Source organism: Anser brachyrhynchus (assembly GCF_964034855.1).
Source record: "Anser brachyrhynchus genome assembly, chromosome: 10".
In the NCBI taxonomy this organism is placed as follows: Eukaryota; Metazoa; Chordata; class Aves; order Anseriformes; family Anatidae; genus Anser; species Anser brachyrhynchus.
In genome coordinates, this window is record NC_137705.1 from 9,925,269 (window position 1) to 9,945,870 (window position 20,602).

Sequence of the window (20,602 nt, forward strand, 5' to 3'; positions counted from 1 at the left end):
GGGCTCACAGCTGTAGGCAGCTGAAGTACAAAGTTTACAGACTCAAGATATGGGGTGTAACTCAACTTGCTCTACACACAGACTGGACTAGCTGTACTTAAGGTCTCTCCAAGTGCGCTGTCTTGACCTTTAGCTCTTCATCTGAGTCTGGAGGATGGACTGGAGAATCAGAGGGGTCTGTATATACCACTGTGTTCTGAATTAAAGAAAAGAATGAAATACACAAATTTGGCTATATGTTTCAATGCACTAGCACAGGATAAAGCTATTGCCTGTCCTGAGCTACCCAAACAAGTATGCAGGAATGAAAAGAATGGTAGGGCTCTGTGTGGTTCTTCAAACTTTCCTGAAGCTGTAGGAATGTAGGAGCTCTGTGACTAACCTGTGAATTCCTTTTTGCATCTGTCCCGAACGCTTGTTTCTAGATTTTCCAGCTGGATTTGAACTTTCTTGTAATCCCTCAGAGCCTGTTTGCTCTTCCTCCTGTAGTAAGAAACAGAATTGTTACCAGTGATCTTAGCCCAGGGATAGTCTTTGCCAGCTGTTGTATTGCTGCCAAGGACTCCAGGGCAATGCTGTTGAGGTGATTTCTACTAAACACCACCTCTACAGGACACCAAACCGTGTTCTATAACTACGTATGTCCCTTGGAGCACCCATTAGGTGAGCGCTCTGAATGAATCACAACACAGACTGTGATGAGCAGGCACACCATCCCTATGCCTCACACATCCAACAACGTGAGGGGCTCAGAATTTGCCACAAAATAAAGAAAACTAGGACCTTGTTTAGGCCCAGGATATACAGGCTTGACCACATCCACTGAATAACGTAGAGAAGTTAAAGCTCCCATACAATGCCAGAGCCTCTCACCTGTATATGAAAACAATGACCAGAACGACGAGTGCCACAAAGGACGCACCAACACCCAAACCAATCTGTGCCTCCAGCGGGAAGGTGAGCTGGCTTTCTGTGTCATACTGCACTCGGCCCAGGAGGAAGTTCAGGTTTCCCATTTGTACCTGGAGCGAAAACGTGCTGTGATGTAAACTCAGTGCAGCAACAAAAAGCAAAGACGCACAGCTACTCCAGAACGAGTACAGGTGGCATACAGCTCTCTAGTAAGGCTACGTCCCGCAGCACAGCTCCTGAATCCAGCTGCGCCGTTTGTTCCAGGCACTGTTTGGCAGTTAAGGGTAGATTTGAGAATAAAAGCAGCTCCTTGCCACTATGACTCTTGTCTTTCTCTTACTTCCTGTCCCACTCCCTGCTTCCATCACTACTTCTTGCTTGTGCACCCACTTATGACATGATTTGTTGCTCATTCCCTACCGTGAACTCTGGGAGCAAGTCGGTGCCCTCCCGCTTTGTGCGGTGCCGCGGAGCTGGCTGCTCGGAAGGAGGCTCACAGTAGAGATGATTCCTTGTTAATGTCTTCACCACGCAGATTCCTTCCCCAATCATGGCCATAACTTCATCCTTGGAAATGGCCAGATCTAGATTTTCCCCCTGGAACAGAGGTGGAACAGCACGTCAAATTGGGCTAAAAAGCATCTCTGCATTGTCCATGGCTCCAGAGAAGATGGAGGAGACCAGCACCACATGATGAGAGGAGCTTTTTTTCTTCCCTGACTGGGTTCCCATCTGAATTGGCTGCACAAGTTCATTTTGTAAGCTAAACAATCTTCACTCTGTGATCGAAAAGATCGAGTGGAGAAAGTGCACGTCTCCAGCTGCAGCCACTACCTTTCTTAATTGCTACTGGACTAGAGAGTACCTGTCTATACAAGAGAAATATCACAGAGCCTTTTCCTCACATATACAGAAAAAAAAACATTTGCCACTCTGCCCTTTTGCATCCTCTTTAAACAATGATTTTCCTATTTCCACCTAATATTTTTTTTCACTCTTAAGTTACTTACAGAGAAATTTTAAGATGTCATAAAAATGGCAGCTGAGAATAGAATGTATTGGTGGGGTTTTTTTGGTACTAATATCTCATACACAAATAGTGTTAATTCACATTAGGACAAAAAATAAAAAACCTATGGAAGTTTCCATGAGCCCTACGGCACTCTAAATGATTTATGGTCTCGAGAGGCTTTTTTGATGCACTCCTTTTTCCTCCTCTAATGTGCCATTTCTCAGAGCCCAAAGCAGATGTGCTGTGACAGGCTGCAAGCCTGTCAAATGCTTTAAAAACCTTGGAAGCTTCATGTTGCCAATTTAAAACAGCCTCAGGTTAGCAACAACTTTGTACAGCATATGTTATTTCTAGATAGTTCTTGTGTTACCTCCACAGAGATGACGCTTCCTGGCTTGTGACGATATGGCTTGGCGGGGTCTTCAGCATTCAGTGGCTTGAGGATGGGGTTGACTTCGTAAGAGAAGGGCATGGGATGCAAGGAGTTGAAATCAAAGCTCAAATTATCCAGAATAAATTCCAGTTTGATGTGGACACTCCGCAGTAGCAGGTTAATGGCTGGAGTTTTGCACAGGATCAGGTAGGAGGAGTTAATAAGACATGGTTCTTCAAACTAAATGCCAAAGGGGAAAAAAAAAAAAAGCATTAGTAGTGAAATGCTAATACTTCTCTTGCAGCTCTGCAATGCTTTCAAACCCTGCACAATCTGGGGCCAGTCTGTGCTCCTCTTACCTGGAGCAATGCCAGAAAAGCTCTGCTAATTGTAGAGAGAAAAGTCCCAGATCTGAGGAATTCCCCATGTTCCTCTAAAGAAAGTCTTCAGAGCACTGGTTTTGCTGTAGGTACCTAGGTTTCAGCAATGGAAATCAGCTCCAACATTCCCACAGCAGCAAAATCTGGAGCAGCATCAGCTTTAGATCTCCCTGCTCTGACAGAAGGGGACCAAAGACCTTCAAGGCACTGCACACTTCCTAACCTGAATGCTTCTGTGAAAGAAGTGTCCCTTGCTGGATTACATGTGTTTTATACATGTGATGAGAGCATTAGTCATTTTTTCCCTCTCCCCCATAGGAATTCACAGCCACAAATGCCTTCTTAAGAACATTGGGAAAAACAGCCTTTAGTAGCGCATGTCCTTCAGGAGCATATTCAGCTCCACATCTATAAGACAGAAACCTGGAAGGGACTTAACATAGAAAAAAATCCTACATAGAGCAGTTTTCATATATGCATAGGAATATGAAGAGCATCATCCTCACCACATCTCTCAGAATGCCAGATGAATTGTCAGATGATTACCTCACAGCACACTGGGAGATTAAAAAACAAAGACAAGGCCTCCAAGTTTATGTACAGGAAGCCCTCCACTGTTTGCACTACGAATACAAACCCTTGTTGTACTTTGGCTACCAAATACCCTCTAACTCTGCAAATTCTGCTGCAAACTCTGCAGTCTTGATGGTCAGATCAAGACCTGAGCAGTGACTCATCTCAGGACGCTGACATCTGGAGAACAGAAAAACGCTGGTGGAATTGGTCATTTCACTGAACTCTGCCTGGTTTTATATCTCAGAGTGAAAGAGCCCAGGAGCTCTAAAGACAGACCTGAACTATGCAAAAAGAAAGTCTGGAGCATGGACATGCTGAGCCAGACAAGCTCTCTGGCTCAACTGCAGATTTCTTTATCTCCACGCTGCTGCCCTGCTGTTTGTCTCCTATCACAAGCCCCGCACATCTCTAAGCAGAGGCAACTCATGCAAATGTTTGTGAAAGTGCTTAACCTTTCAGTCTGGCAGAGATCGCTTCCGTTTGGCCAAGACTGTTAGTTGGTGGGAACTGAGCAGATAACAGCAAGGGGGCCAGAAGCCCTAGGGACAGAAAGTCCACCTTGGCAGCACAACACACCAGCCCTTATGAATCCTCAGCTCCATTGAGCACTTTGCCACGCTACCTGCTGGATGCTGCACAGAGCACCCTCAGGGCACTCGGTATCTGGGATTATTCTGCGCCATCGCCCCACTCCTCGACGCCGGCGTTCAGATGGAGAGACTGTAACTCGAATCTTCGGTCTCTGTACAACATCCAAGTTGTACCCGTGAACTCTGAGCACTCTCCCTCCGCTGGAAGAGAAAAGCAGCCAATCTCACGCACCTATTATTCATTAGCTCTGTCATGCCCATGCTCCCACCCTTCCGTTTATGCCCATTCCTACCAGCCTGGCTTTTTCCAGAGTGCAGCACAACAAACAGATGCCACTGGTGCTGTAGCACCTGCCTGCCATGGCACACAGCCTTGGGGAAGGTGCAAGCACTCAGTCTTTGTACCTGAGAAAGCTTTTAGGTGGCTCTGCAAAAGTGATGTTGGGATCCAGAGTATATCTAAAGAGGGATCCTTCCAGCCTCCGCTCCTGGTCCCCGTACTTGACAGTGACTGGTAGCTCTGCAGACACATTGCTGGGACTCGTCTGACATGCCAACTGATCCTCTGTCATCTCAGAGAGGCTTGGAGAGACAAAAAAGAGAACAAAGGATTAAATACAGCCACTGCAGAGACAGGTTCTATAGTACTATGCCTTGCTCCTTGCTGACAGCCCGTGAACGTGTTCCCATATTTTCCTAAATTTAATGGTGAAAACCCTGCAGGGCTCTGGGGCAGACTCGGGGCAGTGCACGGCCAGCACAGCACGGCAGGCTCTGATCTTACATGCGGCAAGGGAGGTCTCCAAGCAGGACGCTGATCTCACTAGGATGTCCAGTCAGCAGCTTTGAGCCCAGAAGGGTAAGGCAGGTTCCTCCAGCTTTGGGGCCCTGAGTTGGAACAATGGATTTCAGCTCCGGGTTCTAGAAGGAAAAAAAAAAAAAAAGAGAGAGATGAGTGACCAGAACCTCACAAAATAAGGCAAGGAAAGAAAGTAGCAGTGATCTCCAGTGCTCTGAAAACACAAGCTATAGATTCCCAGTCACATGCAGTCATCAGCTAGGCTCCGGCTGCTACCTTGCTGTGAAATGGCACCAAGAGATGAGGGATCAACCACACTAGCAAGAAATGCGAAATCAGAGACTTGTCTTTCCACAATGCAAGAGGCAGACAGATGCTGCAGACAGCAGAGCTGTGAGCCTCACACACAAACCCTAGGATTAACAGTTCAAAGGGATTGTTCAGATCAGTAACTGGATTAATAACTCAAGTTAGGAAATACAAGGCAGCAAATAAATTGTCTGTTTGTCTAGGAGATGAAGAGATTACCAGCAGGGAGCCTTAAGAATTTGTCTTAAGGCCTGAGCTGCTAAACATGCTGTTAGGTCACCTGGAAAGGAGAAATGAAATTTGATAAATTATTCACAGTAATGATGACTTAGTCCCAGGAGGTGCAGAAAAAAAATAGAGGAACCAGGCAACAGAGTGGCACAAGTAAGTCGCTACTGATAAATGATAAATGAAAAACAAGATACATAAAACGAGAAGGAGCAGAAAGACTACAACAATGAAGCCAGCCCAGTTGTGAGCTTTGATACAGCTACTGCCCATTCAGGAGTGCTTTAGCGCCTATAACAACTCTGTAAGCACAGAGCCCAATAAAAACACACCAAGCATTATGAATTCCTGGGAACGGAACTGAGAACTAAAAAAAATATATGATAGTACAAATTCCTGTTGCACTCACATCTTGAATGTAAGTATGCAGTTCTAATCACCCTGCCTCAAATGGTGATAACAGAACCAAAACAAAGAGCAATAACAAGCACAATCCAATATACAAAATGGTTTTATACAGCCAAAATGTAATAGCCTAAGACTTTTCAGACATCTTTCTTCTTCCCAAGGGAAATGGGAGACGTGCAACTTGGCAAATACAATTGTAAGTTGTAGAGCAAGGTTGAAATGTGAGTAATACTATCTTAAAATTACTTAAATATTTCATAGTTGCTGTGTTTAAGATATCAACAATTTATCAGAAAGGCGTTTAAGAAAGGTGTTTAAAGATAATAGGAAGCTTCTCCATACACCGGACTTACTGCCACCAGCTGCTGAAGGTCAGAAGTAAAAGCAGCAATTTGCAAATTAATAAAAGGAAGGCTATAAGTCTTAACAGGATGCTAAGTCACCAATAAAAATCTCCAAATCAGAGAAGTACCTAGTATTTTTCCTCTTTAAGTATTCAAGTTGCCACTGTCAAAAAACAAAACAAAACAAAAACACTAGACTACAGAATCCTTCGTACAACCCAGTATGTCTGTTCTTATAATCTTAGCAGTAGGGAAGAAAAACAAAGAACACAGAACTAAAAGACCAGATAAATTGGATAAAAACACCAGCACCAAGTTTCTGACAGAGAGCCAGAAGTTCATGCAATTGGCAGCTCTTTAGCAGAAATACTGGAAGAATAGGGAGAGGTATAAAAGAAGCAATAGCCACATTACCTGATAGGTGAAAATATGCCCAGAAACTCCACGTCCTCCTCCAGGCACTTCCACCACCACGTGCCCAAATCTCTCCCTCCAGCTCCCGCCAGTGACACACACGATACTGCGGGACAATCCAAGAACAGCGTCACAGCACAGAAGAGAAAACGAGCTGTATCCTTTGCATCATGTTCTAAAACCACCTAGCAACCACAGCTCCCTTCTCTTTCAGCCTTATCACATGCTCAGAATATACCACCGAACGTGGAAAAACTCCTTTAAAAGCCAGTTTAGGTGCAGCAGAAAAAAAGCAGGGGGCAGTTCCAAATCAGCCCGTTCTATCCAAGATCACTTCTTCAGGGACAGACAGGAGGAAGCCACTATATCAGATGCACAAAGAGGCCAAGAACTCTGCTACAGTCCAGAGTGATCAAACCAGTCACATCTGGAGTGACCTCAATCCACACATTAGCACTGTGCCTGATGCAGAAACAAAACTCAAGGCTGTAGGTCTAGCTGGTCTTCAGCCAGCAGCCTCTGGGATCTGCCAGCTCTCCCTGCGTGCACCACCCATTCTTCCCAGTCCCTTTTCCAGCCGTAATTTGGTATGGGAGATGCTGACAATGCAAAAAAATCAGGTTATACTTCTAACGTAGGATTCCTTGCTGCCCTGTTTGAGCACTGATTTACTCTCAGAAAAACTTTGCTCTGCAGCAGGCTTTTGCCAGATTCTCTATGCAGTAAGAGATTAATTTTGTCTGGGCCTTGCTCAGGAGTGGGTTCCAGGTTCACAGCTATATGCCCCCAACCAAAAAGGCTCAGAAATTTGAAGGGACTGGCAGGGAGCCAGTCCCAAGCTAGGACCTCGGGATGCCAGGTGACATACAGAACAAAGACAGTGCTACCCAAGAAAGATTACGCTCTAATTCTAGGATGAAAACAGAAAGCAGATGGATCCAGACAAACAAGCAGCACGGACAGGACAACACTGCTCAACACAGCAGGCCACTTCCCAGCAGGATCTTACCTTGCTCCCAGGGGAAGGGTGCTACAGCTACTGCTACCATGGAATGGAAAAATGGGTTTGTGATAGCTCTGATGAGAGGTTACTCACAATTGCTCTGCTCTTCTCTCCTCATCTCCTGCTGGTTGCTTGGCTCCTCTGCCTCCCTTGTCCAAGGCTCCCACCTACCTGCCCTGCCATAGGCCAACTGTACAAATATTTCTTTCTTTGCTTCCTAGCTGTTCCAGTCACACCTCTGAACACCTGACTACACTTGAGTGTTATATGGTCCTTCCCTGACCAGACACACAACTACCCAATTCTCTTTATCACTGACATTAGCTGGATTCAGCAGGAACTCTTGCCCCTTCTCATCCTCTTTGTAGCCACTACTTTTACAGGCTCCATGAGCTGCCAGGCCCTGCTAGCCAACAAAGCGTGGCACAGGGCCCTGCAGGACTCCCCTGTCAGTCCCTGGCTAAGAGGGTCCTTTCCTTGGACTTGTTCCTGGGAGGTGGAGGTCTGGCTAGCAAGTGAAGGAAAGCACCTTGGGCATGCCCGCTCAAGCAGAGGCAAGGAACTGTGCTGTACCTCCAACCACGCATCCCCATCCTCATCCTGCGTTAACAAGGCCAGGATATTTCCCTGGCGGTGACACTTACAACAAGCCATGTCCTGTGCATTACTGAAAGAAAGCTGTGACAGAGACACCCACGAAACCGCAACTGAGCCCGTGACTCCCTGAGCTGGCTAGCTGTGTTCAGTACACAGCGGCACTGTTTGGTCGTTGCCTTGTACACAAACTTATCTCCCCAAGGTCACTGCCTGAATAACTAATCAGACAGCGACCTTACTCGGGGGCACTCCCTGGGGAATGGGCAAGGCTCGATACCTGCTACAGCAAAGGCAACGAAACCTCAGCCTGGTGTCAGCAGCCAAGGGAAAAGCCAGCGCCTGTCTCTGGGAGAAGGTTCACAGATACTCTACCTGCTAGAGATCTCATACTCTTGAGCATCTACGGCACAAGGAATTCCTGCAACAGTGACAGTTTCTGCAATGTCTTGATGTTTCTGCCCGAGGTTTGAGCCAGTGATGGTGATTCTAGTGCCACCTTCCACTGGTCCAGACAGGGGGTACACCTGCAAAGACACCCGCGCACGTGTAAATGTCACAGTATCTCAGACCTCCTCAGCCTGGTAACTGATCTACAGCACCGGGCCCTTCACAACTGCCCCACTGCAAACTCTGCCTGGCCTGGCCATTGCTGTGGATTCCCTTTGGTGACTGGGACTAGTACCAGGTTGCATCCTCAGAAGAAAGGCCATAAAGAACACCACAATCAGAGCTTTCTTTCCTATACCTCACCACTGCCAGCAGTTCCCCAGAGGGTATGAGTCCACTACAGACTTGTACAGGCAAGGACTGCCCTGCTTTGCCTTCTCATCACCATGCTGACCACTCCATAGGGCATCTCTACGGAAGAGTGGGAATGCACAAGCTGATAAATGTTACTGGTGTTGAAGCAGCAAGCACCATTACCCTCTCAGCATCAGTACGACAATGAATCACATGCTGCACAAACTTCAAAGCTCTGTCCCTCAGCAGCATCCAAGGTGAACTACGACAAGATGCAGCACATGGACGTTGTGTGCCACTGGAGGGAGGACAAGCTGACAGCAAAAGGGACACATGGCTACAGACACTTGTCATGTGGCAGTTAGCAAGAAACATTTAAAATAAACAGACAAAAATCATTAATCCCAGTAACCTGTCATGCCTTTCACATCCCTGCTGTGCCATTATCATTAGGTTTTGCCCTCCTTTACCCCAGGCTCAGTTGGGCCAACCTGGTTCAGGCTCTGGCTCAGAACAGTTAGGGGATCCACCTTGTGGACCCTTTCCAGCTTCTGAATGATTCAGCTCCTTCTGGCATGCCAGTTTCAGCTCACATGACATACAAATGCATCTTTCCCCAATGGTCTTTATGAGTACAATGAAAGCCCAGCACAAGTCTAGCATCCTCACACCACTGAGAGATCAGAGCAGAATAGGATTATCTTGCTCTTCAGATGGCCAATGTCCTGCTGAGCTGCACTGTTCACTCTGAGTTCACAGACCTCTGGTTTCAACCGGAGAATGCAGCCCTCCTTGCCCCAGGTGCAGTACACTAGTGAGCGGGTTACTCACAGAGTGAATGAGCGGTGCTGGACACAGGTCTTCTATCTCTTCCTTGCAGGAGCCCCTGAAGATGCAGCTGGGGTTGCTGCCACCACACCACACACAGTTGTACTTCGAGTCAGCTGTTTGGCAGCGGCTACAATCGGTGTGTCCCACGGAGCAGTTGTAAAAAGTCACTGCAAAAGAGAAACATTCAGAGGCATCTGAAAACAGCCCCTAAGGCACAGAATATCCCAGCACTTGGTGTCTTACAAAGAATCCTGTCCACCTCCCTTCTCTGTGAGAACTGATAGAACCGAGGCTGTATGTTTTCCTCAGTCCCCCTGTGATAGAACTACTACAGATGCAAAAAGCCTAAGCTGAGGATTCCTTGATTCCCTTTTATCCCACTTGCTGTCTCTGCAGAGTTGCATTCCTACCGTGGAGATCTGCAGCACTGTCCACTCGAAGGTGTCGTCGCCTCTGCACAAACACCACAGCGTTGAATTCGAGTTGAGGTGCTGCATAGCTGTACTGCGAAGACAAAGACCATCAAAGCAAAGGACTTAACGGAGGCACAAACAAGCCAGCTAAATAGGTTGCAAAAACAAAAACAAAATCAACATCCATCCTGCATAGAGCACTGGCAGGCACAGCCTGCCAATGTGTCCTGTGAATGCAGTCGAGGCAGCGTTGCTCAGGCAGTGGCAGCACAGACCTGTCCTTGCTGGCTCACTCAGGCACCATTTTGCTCTAGAAAGAGCAGCTGACATTAGTTCACCAGGAAGAACATTGAAAACAAGTGTGTGCTCGTGCCAATACTTGTCTAACTTTCTAAATGCATTCTGAAATGTCTGATTTCTAATTACAAGCCACCTGCTCAAAAAACTGCTCAAGCTGGCATTTCTGCAATTTCAGCTGAGCTGAAGATGTAGCATTATAATTGGTCTGCACGGCTTGTGTGTGCAAAAGCCTATGTTGTTCCTTCTCCCTTGGCTATATGAGATTGCGAACTAAAAATATCACCTCTGCTTGCAAATCTTGCCATATGGAAAAATCTACACACAATCCAGAAATGTAAATTGCTGCTTTGATTGATTGCACCTGTTATTCTTAGAATCCACAGGCTAGCCTCTACCACCTCTACCACCAAGAAAAAAAACTGGCATTAATAGCATTTTTCTTTTCACAAAAGAACCACCGCTGCGGAAGTCACGACCCAGAAACTGCAGACAGCAGAGTCTCAAGCTATAGCAGAGGCTGCAGTGTCCTGGGAGGTTGCAACGAGTGGTGATTCTGAGCCAGCACCATTCTGTGCCACATCAAATGCAGCAACAGATCTTGGGGCTCAGGCTGCACAATCTTTCTGCAAACTGAAACACCAGTACTGCCAGGCAGCACCACCACAGAGCCCTATAGTGCTAAGTACTGTATAAATATTTTAGCAAAATATGCTCTTTTCCCCAGAGAGCTTGCCTCCTAGCCTGTCAGATAAACGAGCTGAGCAAAGCCAGTACCAGTGCAACCTGTGACACGGCATCACACATCCCAAGCACTCACCTGGTTCAGCTGGCAGGTGATATAACACAGGGACTGGTTTGTTTCTTCCCCTTCCACATAAGCATCCATCACCATTGTCCTCCCCTCCAAATTCAGGACACACTCATAGTCCCACTGCTGGTCCTACAGAGGAGAAGATTTATACAGCACCATTTCTTAATCACGTGGAGCTTCCTGCTACAGGACAGCAGGCTCCTGCCACTCCAATTCAGTGCCTTTTACCAAGTCTCTTACTGTGCAGGCACCGTGCTCCAGTCACTCCCTTTGTTACGCCAATTCTATGCTGTATTTGAAGGCTCTCTACACTCTTACTGTCTCCATGTACAAAAAGAATCAAACCAACAAAAAACAAACACGTAGAAGGGAGCACCACATTTATGTCAGTGTGGGGACAAGTCTCCACAGTAGGAAGCATTAAAGAAAAAACAGTGGGACTCTGAGGTTATGCCTATACAACTCTGAAACTCTAGCTCAGAAACCAAGAGTTGAGTACACAGACTGAGGCGGTGCACCTCAAAAACACTAAGTGTATTTTTCTTCTCTCTCCTGTAAACCTTCCATTGAGTTGCTTGGGCACGTTCTGTCAAAAAAAGGATATGCATCTGTAACTAGCTCTGCTGCTCTGAGCAGTGAAGTATATCAGGTTTAACATATAAAGTAACAATTAGTCTGTGGGCTGCATGTTCTGAGGCGGTTGTTTGTAAAAGGTTACTAAATCAGCCTTCTGTCTTAAGAAGCAAAGAATTTTTATCAGAGACACACCCAGAGAATGAAGCTTTCAAGGGCCGGTTTTCCCCATTGTGGAGGCTTCAGGTACGACAGGAATAGCCACCACATCAACATTACCAGGCCAGAAAGGAAAGGGAACAGATGACTTATCTTTAGCTTGTGGAGACACAAACAACCAGCAGAGATTCAGCAGGAAGTTACTCCAAGAACTACCATCTACAGTGTAGCACAGGTGCAACTTAATCCAAATACGTGCAGATTTCTGCAGCAGGTTGGTGCACACCTGTAGCCTCCCTTTCTCTGCACGCCCTCCTACCCACCAGTAAATCCAGCTACCTAATTTCTTATTCACAGAAGTCAGTCACTCCTCTGGCTATTTCTGCTAGAAAACAGGAAAAACCTCAGCAGCCTCACAACTGTTAGAATTATTTGTAGCAGTCCAGCGGACAGATTGCCCAAGCAGTGCCCTGCACTAACACATTTTGTCAATGCTGATGTGAAATAGCAGCTAACTACCTGGTAGAGGTGGAAGTTCTTTCCCAGCAGGGTTATCTTCCTTGCCACATTGACTGGAAACAGCGAAGATCCCTGGATTCCCTGCACACAGGGACAGGCACCAGGACCCCAGCTAAACTCTTCATTCTGAAAACAAACACATCTTTAGAGAGAGGCTTTCATACCTCTGATAGAGGAAATCAGAGAAAACAATAGGCAAACAGAGAAATAAAGCCCTGCCTGGGCAAAGAAACATCAGTGCTTCTTTACTATGAGTTACAGGAAAGCAATGCACAAGCCCAAAGTGGTGAACGGCAGAAAGCTGTGAATATGCTGGACATCACAGCAGCTGCCACCTTCAGGCCAGCAGCTGCCACCTTCAGGCCAGCAGCTTTTCTACAAGACCTGAGAATCTCCCACACGTTTTTCTTCCTCAGGCTGCCACTTCTCACCCTGCACTTACAGCAGTCACCTGCTACGTTCTCCAAGACCACTACTTCTCCTATGTGCTGAAATATTAGATCAGAAATATATATATCAAAATTTCAAAGCATTACAGCCTTAAAATGCAGACTCTGAAGTCCAGCAACTTACCTCCTCCCAAAACCCAGGGGCATCATACTGATAGTCAAGGTCAGGGTGGAGGATCCTGGGTAAGTCAGGGACATCCCTCTCTGAAGAATCGCCATCACCCGACAGAAGAGTGGAAGCAGAGAAGGGAGACGTGTCATTCTCAGCCTGCAGCAAATCCATCCAGTCCTCTGTGTCCTGGAGCTCCGTGTCTTCCCCCAGCAGCCAGTCCGGGGGAGCTGACGGCGGGAGCTCTGAAGGAGGAATTTCGGTTCCCAGCAAACTAGGAGAGTCATCAGAGACAGCAGTCTCCCCTGGCACCTCGCTGGGGGGCTGGGGAGATGGGATGGCAGATGTCAGGGCTTCGGTGGTAGGAAAAGAATTTGGAGGCCACCTGAAGCTGGTGATGTGAGGGGAAGGCGTTACTGCTGGTGCGGTTGTGAGCAGAGGAGTAGCTACTGCAGTGGTGGGTGGGTCGGTGTGCCACAGCTCCTGGGCAGTGGCTGGCCCTACGGTGGGCAGGGCTGCGTGATCCCCGTTTTTGGACGGGCTGGTGAGGACAGAGGCAGCAGGAGAAGTTGTGTCTGGCAGAGTGACAGCAGGTTTGTCTGCTGGTGGTGGCAGGGGGGCTTCTGTGACAGCCTGGAGAGACGCTGCTTCGGTTGAAAGAGTTGAGGACGTGTAGCTGAAGGTTTCTGTAGGCTCAGTCATTGAATCCGAGGCTGCAGAGGGCGTGACGTGGTTGGGCTCTGTGGGGGACGCAGTGCTCAGTACCACACGCACAGGGGGAGTGATGGGTTTTGTGGCCACCACAGGGGCTATGGTAGAAGATTTGGTGAGGGGAGCTGCTGAAGAAGGAAACACGCTTGAAGTTGGCAGCTGGGCCTAGAGAAAAACAACATGGTGGGGTGAGAGGAAAGAAATAAGAAAAATGCAGAATAAAACCCAAGGAAGAAAAACACTCCATATTACACCCCATAGCAATGTTTCACAAGAGGCTGCTTCACCCCTGACGGACTGAGGAGACATACCCTTTCATTGTAGATAATGATTCCTTCCTCGCAGGCTGCCTTGTGGGTGCAGAGGTGCTGCTGGATGCACCAGTTACATCCCCAGGGACTGCTCACACACTTCTGGCACCTGGAAGAGTGGTAGAAAAGCAGCTGCTAAGATGACCCAGGACAGGAGAGCCACCCTCCCTATAACTACAGACAGTAAAAAGCAGGTGCTCACGGTGCTGATTTCCATAGCAGGGCCACTGCAGCACAGTCATAGAAAGAGAAGTCCACAGAAGCAATGAAGATGTCATGGAAACGCACTACGAGCTTTATGGTGACATGATCTGAAAGCGAAAATAAAAATTTCTTAGAAATGGAGCCACTGTAAGACTGCCATACTGTTAAAAGACAGAGCATGCTTTAGGGAAGACACTTGGAGACAGATTCCCTTCCGTGCTGCCAGCATCTCAATCACTAGATTATGCTATGGACACTAAAAACTGGCTGGACAAGTTGCTCAGGAGTAGTTTATGACAGCTCTTGCCAACCCAGGGGAAGGAAGATGGCCCTGAAGATCCCTCCATCTTCGTTTGCCATCTATCGTCAGTGTTTCGTTTGCACTCCGCCATCACCTCCACTATCACGTATTAGAAGAAGAAGTGACATTCCAGGCTCAAAGCTGACTGACATCCTTTGTCATTCAAGGGAAAATTCATGTCATCCAAAGGAAAACATATGATTCTATGATTAAATACCGACAAAAGTTATTACATATTTTTTGACTCTTCTTGCCAGAAGTAAAGGGCTTCAACCCACATTCTTGTGAAATTTATTCAGCAATAAACATCTTTTGTAAATTTTTCAGACACGAAGAATTTTTCTGGCCCTAAATAAGCCAACCTTCTCTTCCTTTCCTCACTATTCTACGATTCTAAAACCCAACTCTTAGAACCAGCACACACTTCACGTACTGCTATCACCTTGAGATCTTTGTTTTATGTCCAGACTGAGAAGTGAGTCAGTGAAGGAGTTTACAAGACTTGTAATCTCACTTGCAATGACTGAAGGCTTATTTGCTTTAAACCTAGGTCTCATGTTAACTACAAGCTTCAGGACAGCCAGACTCTCTTTGGGAAAGAGATTATCATTGCTTTCTTATAGACCAAATAACTGCAGAGATGGTCATAACTACAGCTGATAGCATGAGTCCAAAGATGGTTTGCATATGACTACTAAAGAAGCCAGTTAATCTCGTTCCAGACAGATGCCCTCAACCCTAGAATTGAGCGCTAGGACTCTAAATCATAGGAGCACATTGCATGCTCTGCTGAACTCTAGGCGTTGCAATTTCTCCAAGACAATTTGCTATAAAAGTAGGTAATAAGAAGCTTGCCCATTGTTCCTCTCACAGGGTTCAGACCTCCTTTTGCAAGCAAGATTCATTTGCAAAAGTCTGGAATACAGCAAAATAGCTATCCTGTCTGGTGGAGGATCGGTCAGGCCTAAACTTGGTTCCTGGTAGGATGACAAGTGAGACATTATGCTAGTAAAACAAGTGATGAGGTGTGTATGCAACCCCAGGATTAGGAGAGAAGGTGGGTATCAGACGCAGCTGAAGGCAGGAGTCACTTCAGTACCACCAACTCCCCCCATTGTTATAAAGGTGACCGCATCTGGCAGTGGTGGAAGGGCTAACACCTCCCAGGATTTCAGGGTTATGACACCATATTTAGAAATATTCCTTTATCCAGAAAGCCCACTACTTCTACATGCCTACTTCTACAAAGCCTACTACTTCCCACGACTGCCAATGATGCCGTTCAGCAGTAGAGAAGACAAGGCTGAGCACTTGGAAGTTAAGAGCAAGACTTTCTGCTACCAATGTGGAGCTCATCAGCTTAAAATGACAGATGAGCTGGTACGCAACCTTTAAATCAAAGCTGAAAGAAGGCAAACATTTTACTGAGCTGGGAAAAGCATTTTAAACAGGAATGGGCAAGTACCAGTGCATGAGGCCCTAATGAGACCTCATTTAGAAAACAGTGTATCATTCTGGTTACCAGCTTCTGATTCATCTTAGTAGGGCACAGAAGTGCTGCAAAGAAGGGCTAGAAAGACAGTGAGAGAGAGAGAGAGAGAGAATGAGCTCAGAGCCTGAGTAATGAAAGGATATGAAGAGAAGGTTGGCACAGTTCACACAGCAAAACCCTGTGCTAAGAAGGCCTGACCATAGTTCATTGACCGGGAAAAGAGCTCCAGAAGCAGAACAACAGATGAGATCAAATGGATACAACCATCCAGGAATAAGTTTAAGCTACAAAATAGAAGCAATTTGCTCAGCTTCAGAGAAGCAACATTAAAATAACATAGGTAAAGCACTTAATAGTGAAAACTTGATTGTGGCTTTACCTATGCTGACATTTCCAGTTTAAATTCAAGTCAACATTTGCAGATCTAAATGGGGAAGCCAATCCTGCTCACTCTGCCCACAGTGGTAGTGCATGAAGCCTTCCCCTCTCTGTGCCTGACCACCCTGAGTGGAGACCTGGGTGGTTCATGCCAGGCAGTGTGAAAGCCAACAGACAAATACTGAAAAATCAAGGCGTTTCAGTTTGAACAGCTCAGCTAGCTGGGTTCTGCTGTCACATTACGTCCATGGAGATTGTTTCAGACCTATTAGCCAGCTGCATACTCGTATGGTAAATCTGTTTAGCTATTTAGGTGCATTATGTGGAATGCTTCCCGGGCGGCACCTGCCTTTTAATTTAGATGAACAATTTCTCTGAAGAGATCAGCTCATCAAAGCTGACACTGACAGGCTGGGCAAAATCCAACGCACAGGCTACAAACTGAGAACTTTCCAGGTGCTTCAGAGTGGCCAATTAGCAATATTTAGCCAGTTATTGTTCACAGTAATAGAAAGCTGTGTATTTTCTGAGGTTTTACTGCATTGCGGATTCATTTCTAATCTTTTTAAGGGCTGTGGGTTTCTTCTTGCCTTCCTTTACAGGTACTTCCTTCTCCCATTAATATGTGGATTTGAAAAGGTTTGTATTTTATTTGGTGAAAAAAAAAAAAAAGAAAAAGGCAGTGTTTAAGAGTCCTCTCTCCAGATTTATGATAAAAGCTGCCAAGCCAGCCACCACTCTAGAGTACATTTTAGATCATATTCAGATTTGCATACAACCCTTCAAGAAGGATCTCCTTTCCAACTACCAGAATTTGGCATCGGAATCTGGCAACAGCCCAGAATAGCACAGGATGTGTGTGACACACAAGTAGCAAGCAAACAGATATTATGACAGAATGAAATGAACACCTGCTGACAGACCATGTACATTCATGGCTGTTAATCCTGGCACTCTGACGGACCCAAAACGTACTTTCTCTTGACAATGTTATCTGAGTTAACACGCTCCATTTAAAGAATTTCACTGACCTGCTCCTGCTGGCAAGGTTGGTGCTTGGCTGGGATCTGGCGAAGGACACATGATTCCTGACTCTGTCAGAACTGCTGGGCTTTCGTAATCTTCAAAGTAACACGAGTAGAATTCTTCCTCATGTAGAGAAGGTAAGTCTGAGATAGCCAGGAATATCTGCCAATTCAATAACATCCAGTAAATATCTTGCTCTCTAAACACATTCTTCTATTTCATCAAATTTCCTGGCTCTACTTTTTCAAAGCAGGAGCCCTATAAAGCAGTTATCTATACACACACCCATTTTCCTACAATACCTTCTAGGGCTTTCTGCTCTGTTCATCCCCTGCCATTCCCAAACTCAACTTGGCATCCACCAAGCAATTAGCAAATTCCCTCCTTTGCTCAAGTCTCTAGCAGAAGACAGATTCTTGCCACCTCCTGACACAATGACAGCCTTCAAAACACTGCAGTACCTTAGCTTTTCTGCCAGCTGATGCCAGACTGAAGCCATAACTTTGGGTAGCTCCTTGTAGATCTTCCTGACAGAAAGCGTCAGAAACACTGTGAACCCACAGACAGGGGTGCCTTATAGATATCAAGCCAAGGAAGGACCTCACCCAAGCAGCCATTAAATAATCCAGAATACCTAGTAACTTTCTATTAGCAGATAAGAACATTTAGATTTATAGGAAAAAATATATATATTTCCTGGGACAGCCAACTTCAGTTCCTTATGCGAGGCAGATGTGCGAGGCACAGCGACTCAGTAATCCCTACTGAAAGCAACAGGAAGACTCGTGGCCTCTCAAAGTTTGCAGGGGACTTTCTACATGCTCGAATGTCACAGAGAATCATCATTGCTCACATTTCTCTTTTCCTCTCTGCTGATATTGGCTGGAGTTAGTGACTGGACAGAGAGACACTGCTGCGTAGAGTTAAAGCTCCAGAGCCACTGCTCGCTCAGCCTGGACCGCAAGCACTCAGAGCGACGGCTGCACCTGCGGAGAAATAGCAAGAAGCCCTGTGAGAGATCTGCACAGCCCTAGCAGGACATATGTTCAACTGCCAAGCTGACACTGGCTCTCTGAAGCCTTGCTAGAGTCTCAGGAAAGCTGCTACACAAGCCACGGAAGTTGCAGCCTCCCACCACCTTCCATAATGAAGCTGGAACTGTTGCCAGTGCGTACAGATGGGTAGGCACTTGTTGGGCTTCAAGGGCCATAAACCAGTTCCTGAGGCGTTCTGCAGGGAGACAGAGCCAGCAAGCAGACAGACGTGCTGGAATAAACCACATCTCGTTAAGCAACATCAGTAGGGGAGCAAGAAGTGAAAAAGTACGGAACACAAAAGTGACAGCAGAAGAAGAGCTAAGTGAAATAAGGCAGTTTGAGCTGCAGTCAGACTAAAACCAGGCTGAAATCCACTAGACAGGAGCATCGTGAGCTGTGACCCAAGACCAAAAAGCAACTGACAAACACCCACGTGCAACTGTGACTGGTAGCGGTGTTTTAGGGAGGCAGAGTGAATTTGTGGGCCAAACATAATCCATGAAGGGGATAAAAATAAAATAAATCCAGACACGCAGAGATATATGGAGACACAGACATAAGGAAGAGAGTAAGTGGAGATAATTCCTAAACACTGGTCCTCCAAAAACCTTGCAGGTGAGCAGGGATCTATCTTACCGTCCCTGAAGGACACACCAGCCACAGTAAGGATCTTTCACTGCCAGACAGGATTCGCAGTCCAAGTAGAGAGAACACTCCAGTATGGGAACCTTTACCACCTGGAGAAAGAAATCTATGAAAACACAGCACACAAAAAGCAGGCCCCAGGTCTATGGCTTCTTATTCCTAGTTAGCAAGTCCCATTGTTGACATACTCACTGAAACTCATGCTAATTCCCAACACTGCATAAAACTAAATAAAAAAGGAAGACATTTCCAGAGCCCATCTGGATTCCTGTTTTATACGTTGACGAAGTACACTTGAACATCAATCTCTACCGAGACAATGAAACACACAGTGCATTGCTGTAGCATTACCCATGACAATTCTTGCAATCAATGACTTCATGTAGTCATCTATATAAAGGCCTCTGATAGCAATAGCACCTGCCCTATTGCCCAGCCCTACCTGGCAGATCTGTCATTCTGACTGGAAGCGGACAAGATGCCTGACTGATGTGGAACAAAACCTTGTGCTGCCTGGGGTAAGCTAGACTTGCAGCACACTTCTGCTTTAACTACTATTCTTGCTGATTTCAGCCTCTTGCTTTCTCTTTAATCAGGTACTACACTTCAGCTAGCATGCTCTCAGTTACTTTAAAATCTCTCTTAATCCTTGACCTATTGCTTTTGCTAAGTATATCGAGTAATTTGCATTTTTTTGTAACTGACAGAATAATTACTTTTAAGGATATACTTCAGATTTCCCTAATCTTCTTCCACCCACAGATTTCAGCTCCTCCTTTGAAGTGTTGCAAAATTTGAGTATCTCAAAATGCACATGGCGGGGGTGGGTAAAGGGAAGCAGTGGTTTTCCAGCACACTCTCATTTTTAATTTGTTCTTTCCTTCAGACAGAGTAACTCAAGGGTTGCTTTCCTTTTGCTAGGAGGATCCTTTTCTTTCTTGCTCAAGAAGCTGATCTGAGTGTTGTACAAATCCTCTCAACATATCCATAGCTGGATTTTCTACTCAGCAGACACCAGTGTGTACCAGCAGCCTGAGAAATCACAATGCCTCTTCTCCTCCTGCTGCCACCGGGCACAAAGAGAACTACAGAAGACAGAAGATGGAAAGGTGCCTTGCGTGGTTCCTTACACAGCTTGAGCTAATCTGCAAGAGTTATCACGCCATCGCTGCCGATACAACTGATACAAGTCAGCCTGACCAATTTATGGAAACACATGTGCAAATGAGCCGTGCTTTAAGGTAACAAGACTTCCTCCACCCTTCCTACAGGCTTTTGCAGAAGGCCAGGCCCCAGCCCTGTAAGCCAGGCTGGCAGGCAGCTGCTACCCAGCACACATCTAGCTATACACACCATTCCTCTGCCTCCTTCATCACTCTTTTCAGCAGTTTGTCTGGACCACAAATTCTTTCAAGGCCTCCGTGGAAGGGATTTAATTGCTCTTACCATTGACTGGGTCATGACGAAGAGGTTCTCCTGCAGCTGGTCGAACAGCAGGTCTCCACTCACCACGCTGTTTAATTGGATAGGTAAAGAAGCGTATATATGTGCATCTCCCATTGCTCCTAAGTACACCTGCAAGAGAGTCACAGTGGTATGCAGGCGAAGGATCAGAATAGGAGTGGGAGACATGTCTAATGTCAGTTG

At 46.3% G+C, this 20,602-nt stretch overlaps 1 protein-coding gene across 5 annotated transcripts in view; it reads right to left on the reverse strand.

Annotated features, from left to right (window-relative positions):
- PLXNB1 (plexin B1) overlaps nt 1–20,602 on the reverse strand; it is a 76,159-nt gene that overhangs the window by 11,841 nt on the left and 43,716 nt on the right. For all 5 annotated transcript variants that reach the window (XM_080606824.1, XM_080606822.1, XM_080606825.1 and 2 more), the window contains exons 5-24: nt 20,402–20,530; nt 18,947–19,047; nt 18,127–18,259; nt 17,279–17,435; nt 14,075–14,183; nt 13,873–13,981; nt 12,866–13,726; nt 12,293–12,418; nt 11,048–11,170; nt 9,928–10,021; nt 9,518–9,684; nt 8,318–8,469; nt 6,346–6,451; nt 4,628–4,764; nt 4,249–4,425; nt 3,876–4,044; nt 2,295–2,537; nt 1,333–1,509; nt 874–1,022; nt 383–483 (exon numbers count right to left, since the gene is read on the reverse strand). In XM_080606824.1, coding sequence (XP_080462950.1) covers nt 383–483; nt 874–1,022; nt 1,333–1,509; nt 2,295–2,537; nt 3,876–4,044; nt 4,249–4,425; nt 4,628–4,764; nt 6,346–6,451; nt 8,318–8,469; nt 9,518–9,684; nt 9,928–10,021; nt 11,048–11,170; nt 12,293–12,418; nt 12,866–13,726; nt 13,873–13,981; nt 14,075–14,183; nt 17,279–17,435; nt 18,127–18,259; nt 18,947–19,047; nt 20,402–20,530 — 3,520 coding nt within the window. The remainder of the gene's footprint in view (nt 1–382; nt 484–873; nt 1,023–1,332; nt 1,510–2,294; nt 2,538–3,875; nt 4,045–4,248; nt 4,426–4,627; nt 4,765–6,345; nt 6,452–8,317; nt 8,470–9,517; nt 9,685–9,927; nt 10,022–11,047; nt 11,171–12,292; nt 12,419–12,865; nt 13,727–13,872; nt 13,982–14,074; nt 14,184–17,278; nt 17,436–18,126; nt 18,260–18,946; nt 19,048–20,401; nt 20,531–20,602) is intronic.